Raw genomic sequence first — 14,338 nt, 5'->3', positions numbered from 1 at the left:
TTGAATCACTCATGGTATTTTGAATAAGTGGACTTCAAATCATTTATTTGTTTTTAATGCTATTATTTATTTGAGAGAGAGAAAGTGTGTGGTGGGGGGATATGACAGAGCTCACATCTGCTGGTTTACTCCCCAAATGTCTGCAATGGCTGAGGCTGGACCAGGCCAAAACCAGGAACAAGGAACCCAGTGCAGGTCTCCCACATGGGTGGTGAAGACCTGACTAGTTGACCCATCACTGATGCTTTCGAGTGTGTACACTAGCAGGAAACAAGAACCAGAAGTCCAGCCAAGACTCAAATCCAGGTGTTTACTACGAGGCCACCTTCATTCCTACTTTCAGTACTGACAGATCTTGTCTAACTGTGCTTCTCTTCACAGCCAGGCACACCCTGAATTCCACTGTTGCCTGCTGGGGAGTTGGCAGCATATCTAGAATTCTTTACAGGACTCAGCGATCAGAAATTGACTGGCTACAATACCTAAATACAGCCATCTCCATGTCTGACGATAACATACACACTGGCTTTTTAACCACATGGTTCCAACAGCCCAGAAAAGCCCAAACAGGGTTCTGAGGCAAGAAGAAGGGACTTCCCACCTTCTGAATACAGGGACTGCAGCTTGCCAGGGAGGGCTGATGCTCTCACTTCTAAAAATCACCTTAATTGCTGGAAAAGAGACTGGGTGAGCCTCTTGTCATCCCATTGGAAAGCCACCTTCACCCTTCACCACTGCATGCAGCCATAGCATGCAGATGCCTTCCCTCCTAATGCTCTCCTGAAGTTTTAGTCACAATGCCCCGCCACACAGGCTTCTCCCCAACTTGAGTATTTCACCATCCTGAATAAAGGGAGTGACCAGGAAAAGCATGGATAAGCTAAAACCAGCTTATCCTTACCAAATGCTGTCCTGTTTCTGCCAAGCTACTAGTTACAAATCATTTATTAATGTAGGAAAATTTATCTACCAAATCCTACTCCAGGTACCGCGGAGAGAGCATGCATTCATTTCCTATGGCTGACGGAAGAAATTACCACTAACCAGGTGGCTTAAAACAAGAAAGGTTTATTGTCTTACAGCTAGTGTGGCCAGAAGTCAGGAGGCAAGATGTCACTAGAGCCAACCTCGCTCAGAGGCTCCAAGGGGAATCCAGTCCATGCTGCTATTCCCAGTGGCTGCCAGCTTCCTTGACTTGTGGCCACATCACTATAACCTCTGCCTCCCTCCTCACAACCCTTCTCCCCATGTCTGCCCTTTCTATGTCTTTTACAATGACACTCATCACTGGATCTAGGGCCCACCTAGATAAACCAGGCTGATCTCATCTCAAGACCCTTACTGACATCTGCAAAGGCTTTTTTTCCATATAAACTCACATTCTCAGGTTCAAGGAATTATGATGTGGATATATATTTTTGAAGATCACTATTCAGTCATGTGGCAGAAATAAAGATGAAAAAAGACATAGTCTCTGCCCTTAAGAAACAAAAAGACCTGGAAATATTTTAATAAGGAGACGAAGACCAAGAGAGACTACATATGGAAAGAGGAGGAAAACCAAGGATAAAAAGGACTCACAGGTTGAATAGGCAGGACCTGAATATTCAAGACATACTGACACTATTTTTAAAGTATCCAAAAATAATAAGCAGGTGCACAAAAGCCAACAGGACTAGATGACGGAAATTAAAAAGTCAGGCATTGGGAATTCTTCTTTTCCCTCTGCATGCATCTGAATCAGCATCCTCATTGATCCATCCCAACCCCACCAGATGCTCAAAGACACAATACACTCCAGGGTGTACACAATACACCCTGAATTCTCATAGTCAACTAAGAGCCTGGAGTCTGGGGAGTGGTGGGCTCTGCTGGGTAGCAGATTCGACAGCACTGAATGACAAAAATGAATTCTGCTGGGACTGGGACCGGCAGGAGCAGGCACTATGTACATTCAGAACGAGCAACTGCACAGGATAAAGGCTGAGGTAAGGCTGATGGGAGAGGAAATAAACAGCCCACGGAGAGGGTGTGCAGTGTGAGGAAGGCAGTATCAGGTGATTGTGCCTCAAATAATCAAACTGATCGGGATCTCAAGATAATTGGGCTTATTGTACACGAATCTTGAGAAAACTCTTTTTGAAGGCTGGGTTTTGAACCAATCCCATTATGTTTCATGCCCTGCCAATACACCAAAATGCATTAACTAGCAGCTGTCAGTATTTTTTCCTTCCTCGCTATGAGCCTTGTTCTAATTGGAAAGTGCATTATCTAACATGAGTTCCTGAGAAATATTATTTTTAAAGAGACCATTCAACATATGCATAGAAAGTAGCAGCTATAAAATAATTTTTATATAAGCTTTTTCAAACAAATTGGTTTTTTTTAAACCTTAGTAATAACCTTTCCTCTTTTCAGAATGTAAAACTGGTTTAGTCAACCCATCTTTGCAAAAATTTCCTGAAACTAAGGATCCGAAGAAGAATGACAGATCTCACTCATAAAAAAGCATATCAGAGCCAAATTACGTGCCTGATTATCCTGCTTTTCAGAGTTTTTGCAGCTTCTGAGCTGCTTATGGTCTCCCTCCTTTAGATAGTGATAGATCTTCCTGCCAACTCAGGTTTATCATGGTAGAATATAAAGTGGGTCCCATTTTCAAACCCAAGGCTAGCTGGCTTGTATACCACACAGAGAAGTAGAAGGGGAAAAGTAATTCAGACAGTGCACCTTCACAGTGTTCGATTCTATTTTTTCTCACTAGTATCTGCTTTTTTATTTTTTAAAAGATTTATTCATTTAGCCATTTATTTATTTATTTTTACTTGGAAGGCAGAGTTGCAGAGATAGCACGAGACAGACAGACAGAGAGATTCTATCTGCTGGTTCACTCCCCAAGAGGCTCCAACAACCAGGTCTGGGCCAGACCCAAGCCAGGAGCCAGGAACTCCAGCATGCTCTCTCACAAGCATGGCAGGGCCCAAGTTCTTGAGTCATCGTCCACTGCACTCCCAGGCACAGCAGTAGGAATGCTGCGTTGGAGCAGAGCATCCAGGACTTGAGCCAGCACTCCAATATGGGATGCTGGTATGGTAAGAGCAGCTTGCCCTGCCGCGCCACAACCCTGCCCTAGTCCCTGCTTCATTCACCTACCCACCATGATGGTTGTAGGCCCCAGAGTCCTTCTGGAGAGAGCTGTGAGATGCCAGGAAGACAAAACACCAGAAAAGGCGATTCTGCAGCCTACCTTGTAACAGAGGTTTTGATTTGCATAATCCCTCCTGGTTTATCTCTTTCATTTGAAATGCAACCAACAGTAATCTGAAGTCAATCATCTGAGACAAAAGAAATATTGCCCCCCCCAAGCCAAATTTACCAATATTCATAAGCTACTGTAGACAGAACGCTCCTTCCAGGAATCATTAATAAGATGAAGGAAATCTCAGAAAATTAAAAGCCTTACTGGGACATTTTGCTCAAGGAAACCAGAGATCTGTTTCCTGATCCATCAATCATTTAAAGGTATCTGAAATGCCTTTTGCAGTTCTGTATGTCTTAAAATAGGACTTGGTGACTGTGTGTGCACTGAGGTGCACTGTGTCTGAATGAATGCAGATACACCAGGGGACCCTCCCCAGAGCCAGGGCTCAATCATCTATGCTGAAGCTATTTTTATGCACTACCATTCCCTTCTTCCATACAGTTACTTTAAATGGATCTGTGCACAAAATTTAATAGATTTAATAGATTTTTAATAGATTTTCCTTACTTCCAGATAAATGATAAATCAACCCCAGTGAGATAAAGCTTTTCTTTTCTTTTTCACTTGTTTGAAAGGCAGCAAGACAGACAGACACTTCGCATACACTGTTTCACTCCCCAAGTACCCACAACAGGTAGGGCTGGGCCAGGCAAAAGCTGCAAGCCAAGAACTCAGCTCAAGTCTCTCATGTGAGTAGCAGGGACCCAACTACTTAAGCCATCACCTATTGCCTCCCAGAGTGTGCAACAGTAGGAAGTTGGAATGAGAAGCAGAGCCAGGACTAGAACCTGGGCACTCTGTTATGGGATGTAGGCATCCCAAGGAGCAGCATCCTAACTGATTTGCCAGGTGCTCACTCCAGGAGGCAGCTTTTAAAATTAATCTCGCAAATTTATTTTTAACTAATTCACTTGCTTTAATCATTTGCCAATCAATATCAATAACGGAGTCCCAGAACTTCAAGAAAAAAAACAGAAGAATGTCTGGTTTTTCTCTGAGTAGGGAACTTAGTCATCAAGGGCAGGGGGAGGGTTATTTTCCTCTTGCACACCTCTCCAGACTTGACCAGTTTTTAAGGTGCTAAATTCCTAAAGGTCAACAAACTTGTGTGCAAACAGATTTTTCTGAACTCTTTTGAATGTGGTGGTTTGAAGTGATATAAACCACGGGTCAGCAAATCTGGGCCCACGGGCCAAACCCCAGCCCTTCATCTGTTTCTGTAAGGCCAGTGGCCTAAAAACACTTCTGCACTTTTAAATAGCTGGTAAAAACATTACAAGAATACTGCATGACATGTGAATTTTAAATAAACCCAAATCTCAGTGTCTATAAATCAAGTTTTATTGGAATGCAGCCCCACTCTGCATTATCTTTGGCTGCTTTCCTGCTACAATGACAGACCTGGGTAGTTGCAAGAGGGACCAGGTGTCCTGAACAGCTAAAAATATGTACAATCCGACCCTTTACAGTAAGGATCTGCTGGCTTCTGATTAAGACAACTGCGAATATCAATTACAGTACCCATAGTAATTTTCTTTCCAATTCTTCATGCCTATCTTAAATTGTTTCTTCATTTATGATCCTAAAACGAATTTATCTAAAAGCATTAAACCAGAAGACATGAAATCCAGCAAGAGAGTAAACTCTGCCCCATTACTATGAAGGTCAACTTCATTTTAGTTTCCAAAGAATGAATCAGGTGCTGAGATTTTTCAAAGTTTATTCCCCATGGAATCTCTTCTTCAGGGAAAACTTAATTTAGGACATGGCTCTGTAAGCCTGCAATATTCATGATTACATAAAATAGGTGTCAGTAATTTTAGGTGCTCATAAGATCTACTCTGCATGTAGGTGGGTGAAAAGATAAATGGCTGACTTTAAACTGGACCAATGGAGTCATCTTCCTGCCCTGACCCCCAGAAAGCTTGCTTTCATGAGAGAGAAATGGTCCATACATTGCCCCCCATTAGGAATGATCATGAGCCATAGGAAGTAGCTCTGTTGATAGACAACTAATAAGAGTTGGCCAGATGGGTCTTGAAGAAGCACAGTCAATCAAAACCCATGTTTTGAGGACCTGGAGACCCTGGATGGAAAATGACTAGATTTAGGCAATTCTTTCACAAAACTAGTGTAAAGTGCCTTTTTTGGGGGGAAAGGAAATAATGACAAAGTCTACACAAAAATACTATGAAATATGTTTAATCCTAGGAAGGATTTGCTTACTAACAACCAAAGAGGGGGAGAGTCAATAATAATAAAATTCAGTCCTTTTAATCAAGTGAATGCATATCAAATTGCTCAACATTATTAAATGGCATGATATAATTTATCCGTAGAAGACACGTTCTCATCCAGTGGAAAACTGATTTAAACATGTTTTGACAGAGTGCTAAGAGATGTTATAGGCAACAGCTGACTTAGTGACGTGTTTAAGGCTTCAAAACTGTGCCTTTTAGAAAAATAACAAATAATCTCTTCTTCTATCACTTGGGGGGAAAAGAAACAACAAATGTAAATTAAAAGTTACAAAAACATGATCAATTTCTTTATGTCTTTCAATATTTCACTGAGCTTTGCAAAGACATAAAACTAAAATGATTTTTATAGCCAGGACTGGTCTGAATATTTCCATCATAATATCCTCTCTGACATACTTCTTCAGTGTTTTCGAATAAAATGACAAACCACTAGAATCCAAAGGAAAAGGCAGCTCTTTCCAAATATGGGACTGAGCTGACAAAATCTACTTAATATCTAAAATTAGAAATAAAATAAATGTTTCAATATCAACTACATTTTCAGAGAGCTCATTAAAATTTAAGGCATTTTTGACATGTCAGAGATTTTAGTCCAGTGACAAGAAGCAAGAAGCCACCTGGGAGCAAATCCCAATTATCTGTATGGCTTGGAACATACATGTTGAGCACAGCTGAAGATGAAGAGAGAGGTGACAGGTGACTGCAGAACCCGACCTGTCCAGTCTACAGCCTTTCAAGCTTCTTCTGAAAGGGTGCATTTCAAATGTTTTCTTTTTCATTCTTCTGTTTAAATTTTAATCAAGATGGAGAAAGGCTCGGCAGCACTCTGATACTGGGATAAAAATAGGCAATGCCAAAATAATTTCTTCTTTATAAAAAGCTTCAAGAAATTAGATGCAAAAAAAAAGTTTATGCCAAGTGACACCCTCCCTGAATCTCTCAACAAACAATAAAATAAAGGCAACCTCTTCAAAGCTCATGAACACAACAATAGAGATGTACACAAAACAAACGTTCATTCAATGATAACAGAAAGGTCTGGTGTTTTGCCCACCAGTCAAGTGAACACAATCATTTTTTTCTCCCATTTTCCAGAAACATGAAAGATACTACCCACAGAATGAAAAGTTCTAAGTCACACTTTAGTGATATGGTTGTGGAAGAACATTCAACACCCTTTATCCATATGCCAGCCTTTCAGCCAATCACAGTCTTCTTTAAAACTGTATCAAGAGCTATAGGGATTACTATCCATTGGAAACAAACCACAGCACCTTAGACCCTCAACAGCCAGGAAACTCCTGTCCCCCGCAGATCTAAAACAAAGAAATTCAACTTCATTCAAACTCCTCTCAACAAATAACAACCAAGTCGTACTAATACCAGTAATCTGTAAGAGGAAATACCACAATTATCTGGACCACTATTGAATTAGAACAATACTCATTTCATAGTTACTTATGAAACATCATTATAAATACAACTCTGTGCAATTTCCAAAATCAAATTCTTGCCTTATTGTTTTAAAAAGCAAACAACAAAATTTCTCAAAAAGTGATGATTCTCAAAGTCTTGTAGAAGAAAAATAATCATATGACATGTGGCACTTGGCGTGGGCCAAATGTCCCGCTGACACTTTCTGAAGACCATGAAGTTATGCTAACATCTTTGTACAGTCATCCGCACTTACTGACAAGTCACTGGCACTTGCTCCTTGATTTTTCAAGGAATCTGATCAACAAGCTCTCTCACTCATTTTGTACTTCAAGCCCTGCACAAACGATTTTAAGCCATGTAACTTCGATGACAGAGCAGCTTGTTTGCACTAATGGGAAGTTAAAATATTCTCCTTGCCATTTTTTTTTCCTTTTAAGATCCCTTCAAGCTTTCAGTCAAGCCCTTCTTATCAGTTTCAATAAGGATGGAATTTCAAAGGCGATTATAAGTTTAAATAACCCAAGCACAGTCTAACTCTTCCTAGAATTTTACTGATTATTTAAGCTTCTAAAATCAAGAATAGATACCCTGTGGAAAAAAATGAAAAATTTATTGTCTTTCATTGCTCTCCATTTTTAATAGAAAAGATATTTTAAGTTGGTAAAATAAATAATGGGAAAATAATGATACCTTAAAAATTTTCTCAAATCTTCCCCAACATATAAATAAAGAAAAGACATAATCGGGATCATAACACATATGCTCACATCTGCCCTCCAAAGCACAATTTTTACGCAGACATTATAAAGAATGAAAGTGACCCATTACTTCTATGGCATGCATCAGCAGTGCACTGGTGGGCTTAAACTTGGTTTTCAGTTACGTGTATATACAGACAAATCTCTTCCTGAGTTAAGCTTCATCTTCAGTTGAGACCCAAATCGTCTGCTTTCCTTTCTCCTTTTTTTGGCAATGCACTTGACCATGTGATAAGGCAATCAAACATTCCAGCTTCCTCCCCCTTTCAGCAGCACGGCCCTCCTCGGTGAGATCACCAGTGTGACAGATGTGGGGACAGGCCCTACAATATGGTCCTGTAAAACTAGAGAGCAGGTTTCTTTGTTCATTATTCTGAAGGCTACAGCACTGTCTCTTCATATATTGGGGGATCTTGAAGATTTCAGTTGAACAGATTCAAAATGGTCTTCTTTTTCCTACAAAAAAAATATTTACAAAATCAAAATCATCTTACTGAAATTCCAATAAAATTTTAGGATCTTACACGTTCAGCTGGAGAAAGCATTCTAGTCTATGCACCTGCCACTTGTAATTAGGATTTCACATTTGAAGTAGGGTGGCAGATATGAAGCAAAAAAAGCATGCCTACCCTGAAGGGTGCTTTTGATGTCCAAGAGATAAGACAGACAGATCTAAAATAGAAGCAAACACATGATCACAATAGCTATCAAAAGACAAAGCTGTGATTCCTGTGAAGAAACCAGAGATCCTTCCTAAGGGTACCCCTGACCTTGGTGCTGAAATAAACAACCTTGTCATGGGCATTGTGGACAACATAGAATTGACAGAAATGGATAGCATAAGCTAAAAAATCAGGAAAAGAACAGCAGAAAGTATTTAAGTGGAATATCAATAGGATTAAAAAATCATTCAGATTCACTGTTAGCTTTTTTTGGGGGGGGGAATATTTTGGGTGTATCCTTACTAAAGTTACTAACCAGTCCGCTTACAAAATAGATCAAAAGTTTGACTCAAATATCATGCTAGTATTTGTTACTGAATATATCTAAAATGTAGCCTACTAAAATCAACTGTTCTTCAATGGGGAAAAAGAAAAATAGGGTGGCTGGTATTGTGGCATAGTGGGCTACGCCTCCAGCTGTGGTGCCAGCATCCCAAATGGGCACCAGTTCTAGTCCCGGCTATACCTCTTCCAATCCAATTCTCTGCTATGGCCTGGGAAAGCAGTAGAGGATGGCCCAAATGCTTGGTATCCTGCACCTGTTGGGGGAGACCCAGAAGTAGCTCCTGGCTTTAGATCAGCTCAGCTCTTGTCATTGCGGCCATTTGGGGAGTGAACCAGCCGATGGAAGACCTTTCTCTCTGTTTATCCCTCTCTCTGCCTGTAATTTTAGCTCTCAAGTAAATAAATATTTAAATAAAATGAAAAAGACAAATAGGAGATATAGATTTCTCTTAATGATCATGGAATGAGGTGGAGGAAGAATACTATTAAAGAGACTATTTCAATGAATTCAACTAGATTATTTTCAAATAAAATAAACAGGAGGTTGTCCAGTCCTTGGTGCAGATGGTTGTGTGTCTAAACTGGAAGGATGAACTAAGAAAAGAATAGGAAGGAGAAGTTGCATGTCTGTCAGGTAGGATAAGGCTGCTTTTGCTTTGCTTTCCTTTGAATGGAGAAGTCAAGAGCTTCAGGGTCAGGGTTATTAAAGGAAATCACATCATAAACACCACCATACCACTTTCCCTGCCTTTACTGACAGACAAGCCTCTGGGAGAGCAGACATAGATCCAATCAGTGCTCCAACTTACAGGCTCCGTAGAACTTGCTGAAGTCTCATGTTGATTGGCCTTTAAATTGTTTTAGAATAACAAATGATAATTCAAATATTTATTAAGTACTCAGTGAACTGCTGGGACAGGATTAGATTTCAGGAGTATAAAAATGGGCACAAAATGTGTCCTCAGGGAGTTCACAGTATACTGAAGGGAAAGGCTTTAGCCATCAACCATAAGTAGAAAGGAAATCCAAAATTCTGTGGTCTTTCCTTAAGAAGATTTGATACACATATTCGCAAGGGGATGAGGATCAGGCATCTGTTGGTTACCCTTAAGGAAATATTCAAAGTAAAAGACTGAAAACCCTTTCTAAAATCATGTTGAGTGCATAGGGCTCTAGCCTCCATGTCCTCTGCATTCGTATGGCGTTTTTCTCTTCCTGATAATAATGCTTTGATACATACATGTTTGTGTGTACATGTGCACACACAGGTTTGCGTGTGTGTACAACCAGTTAAGTAATGCCACTGATTTACTAGGACATCTTGATGGCACAAATTACATCTTGTCTATTTTTTAATTCCCAAGATATGACTCAAGGCCCGGCACATGGCAGGCTATGGAAATACAATTATGAAAATGTACTAGGGCATTGTGGCACAGCAGGTTAAGCCTCTACCTGCAACACCAGCATCCCAGCTGCTCCACTTCCAATCTAGCTCCCCGCTGAAGTCCTGGTAAAGCAGTGGAAGATGCCTCAAGTACCTGGACCCCTGCCACCCACGTAGCAGACCTGGATGAGACTTTCAGCTCCTGGGTTTGGCCTGGCCCAACCTCAGCTGTTGGAGCCGGTGAGTTAACTAGCAAATGGAGGATCTCTCTCTTTTTCTCCCTCTCTCCACCTCTGTAACTCTGATTTTTTTAAAGATTTTATTTATTTTATTTGAGAGGTAGAGTTACAGACAGTGAGAGGGGGAGACAGAGAGAAAGGTCTTCCTTCCATTGGTTCACTCTCCAACATGCGGCTTTTTTTTTTTTCTTTTTGACAGGCAGAGTGGACAGTGAGAGAGAGAGACAAAGAGAAGGGTCTTCTTTTTGCCATTGGTTCACCCTCCAATGGCCGCCACGGCCGCCACGCTGCAGCCAGTGCATTGCGCTGATCTGAAGCCAGGAGCTAGGTGCTTCTCCTGGTCTCCCATGGGGTGCAGGGCCCAAGCACTTGGGCCATCCTCCACTGCACTCCCGGGCCACAGCAGAGAGCTGGCCTGGAAGGGGGGCAACTGGGACAGAATCTGGCGCCCCAACTGGGACTAGAACCCAGTGTGCCTGCGCCGCTAGGTGGAGGATTAGCCTATTGAGCCGTGGCACTGGCCCAACATGTGGCTTTTAATTCCTGTATAAACTCCACTGGACAAATAACTGAGCCTTTCTGGCTCTAACTTATGTATTAAATGAGAATGCCACAGAGGATGATTTTTTTCAAGCTCTAAATTCAACAATTTCCTCAAAAGCCAGTTTCTTCCAGAAGCTTCTCCTTCCCTTGTAACTACCTTCCACACTACACTGCCTTTCTTATGCGCTTTGAGAGACCTGCTCCTGTTCTTACCACACTGCATGACTGTGTGTGTGATGTGTCTGAGAGAAGGAACTGTGTCTAATTTAACATGGCCTCAGAACCTGGCCAAGTGTCTTACAGTGCCCTCTAAAAAACTGTGGAATAAGCAAAGGAAACAAACAAAAAAATCAAATGAAGATATCTTTAATTGCTGAGAAATCAGGAAAAAATAAATCTATAAAGAAGACCCCACAAACCTAGTGCAGTGCAAGAGTAATAACAAATAAACAATGGTTTTAGAACATGAATGAAGATATACATGAGATAAAAAAAACCTACATAACATAGCAATTAAAAATTACAAACTATTTTGCTATGTGAAACCATGTATAACAAACTTTAAAAGTGATTCACACAGTGAGATTTGTACAATAAAAATGAAAACAATTTTATTCATAGTCAAACACTGGAAATAACACAGCTATCCATTAACAGGAAACAGATAAACACATTTCGGTATACCTATAATATAAAATATTACTTCTGAATTTAAAAAGGGACCTATTATCAATTAACACAACATGCCAGTGAATCTCAAAGGCATCTTTCTGACAGAAGGAAAACCTATACAAAATAGGACATGCTGTGTAATTACAATAATCTGAAATTCTGAAACAGACTAAATTAATCCACAGTTTTAAAATTATTATAGTAGTTTCCTTTGGGAGATGACAGATTGATTGGATGCAAAGAGACAAGAAAGAGACAATGTGTCTTTCATCATCTGCTGGTTCACCCCCAAATGGCTGCAACTGCCAGAGCTGAGCTGATCCAAAGTCAGGAGCCAGGAGCTTCTCCGGGGTCTCACACATAGGTGCACAGGCCCAAGGACTTGGGCCATCTTCTACTGCTTTCCTAAGCCATAGCAGAGAGCTGGATCAGAAGTGGAACAGCTGGGACTCAAACCAGAGCGCATATGGGATGCCAGCGCTGCAGACAGCAGTCTTACCGACTATGCTACAATTCAAGCCCCCAAAATTTATTCTTTAGTGTTCAGAGGTAAAGTATAGTGGAGCCTATAACTTATTTTGAAATATATGATAAAAAGATGGATTGATAAATGGATAAAATGATGGAGAATCAGCAAGACACAGACTAAAGAAAATATAGATGATGGGAATATAACTTACCAATGTATAATTATTTCAACTATTTTGTACTATTTCAACATCTAATTTTTAAAACTGAAAAAAAAAAGTTATGCTGACTAGAATTGCTATTCAACCCAATATGTGCTATATCAATCCTTCTTTGGGAAAAAACACCTCTTTCTTCCATTTTGTTTCCTGTGGTTGTTTTCAAGAATCTTTGCGGGGCCGGTGCTGTGGCACAGTGGGCTAATGCCCTACCCTGAAGCGCCGGCATCCCATATGGGCACTGGTTCAAGTCCCAGCTGCTCCTCTTCCTATCCAGCTCTCTACTATGGCCTGGGAAAGCAGAAGATGGTCCGGGTCCTTGGGCCCCTGCACCCACATGGGAGACCTGGAAGAAGCTCCTGGCTCCTGGCAGGATCGGTGCAGCTTTGATCAGTGCAGCCAATTGGGGAGTGAACCATCAGATGGAAGACTCTCTCTCTCTCTCTCTCTCTCTCTCTCTCTCTCTCCCCTCTCCCTCTCCTCTCCTCTCCTCTCCTCTCCTCTCCTCTCCTCTCCTCTCCTCTCCTCTCTCTGTGTAGCTCTGACTTTCAAATAAATAAAATAAATCTTTAAAAAAAAGAATCTTTGCAAACATTCTTCTCCTAAGCTGTCATGTGAGAACCAAGGATGTGCTACAAAATGAGAAAACACACGTTTACATCATACTTTAGCCTACTCTCTCCCTACTGAATAATTGCATTTATTCTTTAAATTCTGCTTGATGTTCCCTTAAAAATCTTCCCTGACACCTAAACATTCTCCTCACTATAAGAAAATGCCTTGGCCGGCGCCGCGGCTCAATAGGCTAATCCTCCGCCTACAGCGCCGGCACACCGGGTTCTAGTCCCGGTCGGGGCACCAGATTCTGTCCCAGTTGCCCCTCTTCCAGGCCAGCTCTCTGCTGTGGTCAGGGAGTGCAGTGGAGGATGGCCCGAGTACTTGGGCCCTGCACCCCATGGGAGACCAGGATAAGTACCTGGCTCCTGCCATCGGATCAGCGCAGTGCGCCGGCCGCCGGCCGCTGGAGGGTGAACCAATGGCAAAGGAAGACCTTTCTCTCTGTTTCTCTCTCTCACTGTCCACTCTGCCTGTCAAAAAAAAAGAAAAGAAAAAGCAAAAGAAAGAAAGAAAAGAAAATGCCTTATGAATTGGGAATCACGATAAAACTAGTCAAGAAAATTATAGGTAAATTAATGTTCAGAGGCAATTCTCCATGGGCCTCTTGTGTTTCTACATGTCTTATGAGGAAGACACTGATCACACTACTTTCTAAATAATCTTAACAAAGAGATTTACACACCAAAACCCTTGGATGACAGAGACAACGTCTCCTTCAAGAGCAGAGGAAAATTTGCTTACAGTTCTGAAAGCCAGAGATAAAGCCCCCACTATGGAGCAAATGGCAGACACGGTTATGGCCTATTATAAAAGATTCAGGTTCAGGGTTCAGTGCTGTGGCATAGCAGGTAAAGGCACCACCTGCAGTGCTTGCATCCCATATGGGCAGGTTTGTGCCCTGGCTGCTCCACTTCCTACCCAGCTCTTTGCTGTTGCCTGGGAAAGCAGTAGAAGATGGCCCAGGTCCTTGGGCCCCTGCACCCATGTGGGGGACATGGAAGAAGCTCCTGGCTCCTGGCTTCAGATCAGCCCAGCTCTGGTTGTCGCAGCCATCTGGGGAGTGAACCAACAGATGGAAGACCTCTCTCTCTCTCTCTCTGCCTCTGCCTCTGCCTCTCTGTAACTCTGCCTTTCTAATAAATAGATAAATCTTAAAAAAAAAAAAAAAAAAAGATTCCAGTTCCCCAAGCTATGGGTTCCTCTTCCCTAACACAAATCACTGTTTGCGCCAGTGTCATCTAGTCCTTCTCTTTTGTGGGCAGTAAGGCTTAGAAAAACCAAAATAAATGTTGATAATTTGGCTACTGCTACTGTTGTGAATAAAAGACTATGTTTGTCTCTGATCCAGAAGACCCGGGTCTTATAAATAGCGTCCATAAGCCACAGCAGGTCACTTTGTTGGCTGGCAAGTAGAGTGAAATTTTGAAGCTTTCAGAGTTCTTCACTGCTCTGCTGATGAGGATAGAAA

The 14,338-nt window shown here is 41.5% G+C and overlaps 1 protein-coding gene across 2 annotated transcripts in view; it reads right to left on the bottom strand.

Moving 5' to 3' along the window:
• Positions 1-7,551: 7,551 nt before the first annotated feature.
• Positions 7,552-14,338, bottom strand: part of ELAPOR2 (endosome-lysosome associated apoptosis and autophagy regulator family member 2) — a 200,958-nt gene continuing 194,171 nt past the window's right edge. For both annotated transcript variants that reach the window (XM_002713858.5, XM_051853011.2), the window contains one exon: positions 7,552-8,174. In XM_002713858.5, the coding sequence (XP_002713904.1) occupies positions 8,115-8,174 (60 nt within the window). In that variant the 3' untranslated portion in view covers positions 7,552-8,114. The remainder of the gene's footprint in view (positions 8,175-14,338) is intronic.

The sequence above is a fragment of the Oryctolagus cuniculus genome, chromosome 16 (genome assembly GCF_964237555.1).
Source record: "Oryctolagus cuniculus chromosome 16, mOryCun1.1, whole genome shotgun sequence".
Classification (NCBI taxonomy): domain Eukaryota; kingdom Metazoa; phylum Chordata; class Mammalia; order Lagomorpha; family Leporidae; genus Oryctolagus; species Oryctolagus cuniculus.
This window is presented reverse-complemented; position numbering and strand designations above follow the sequence as displayed.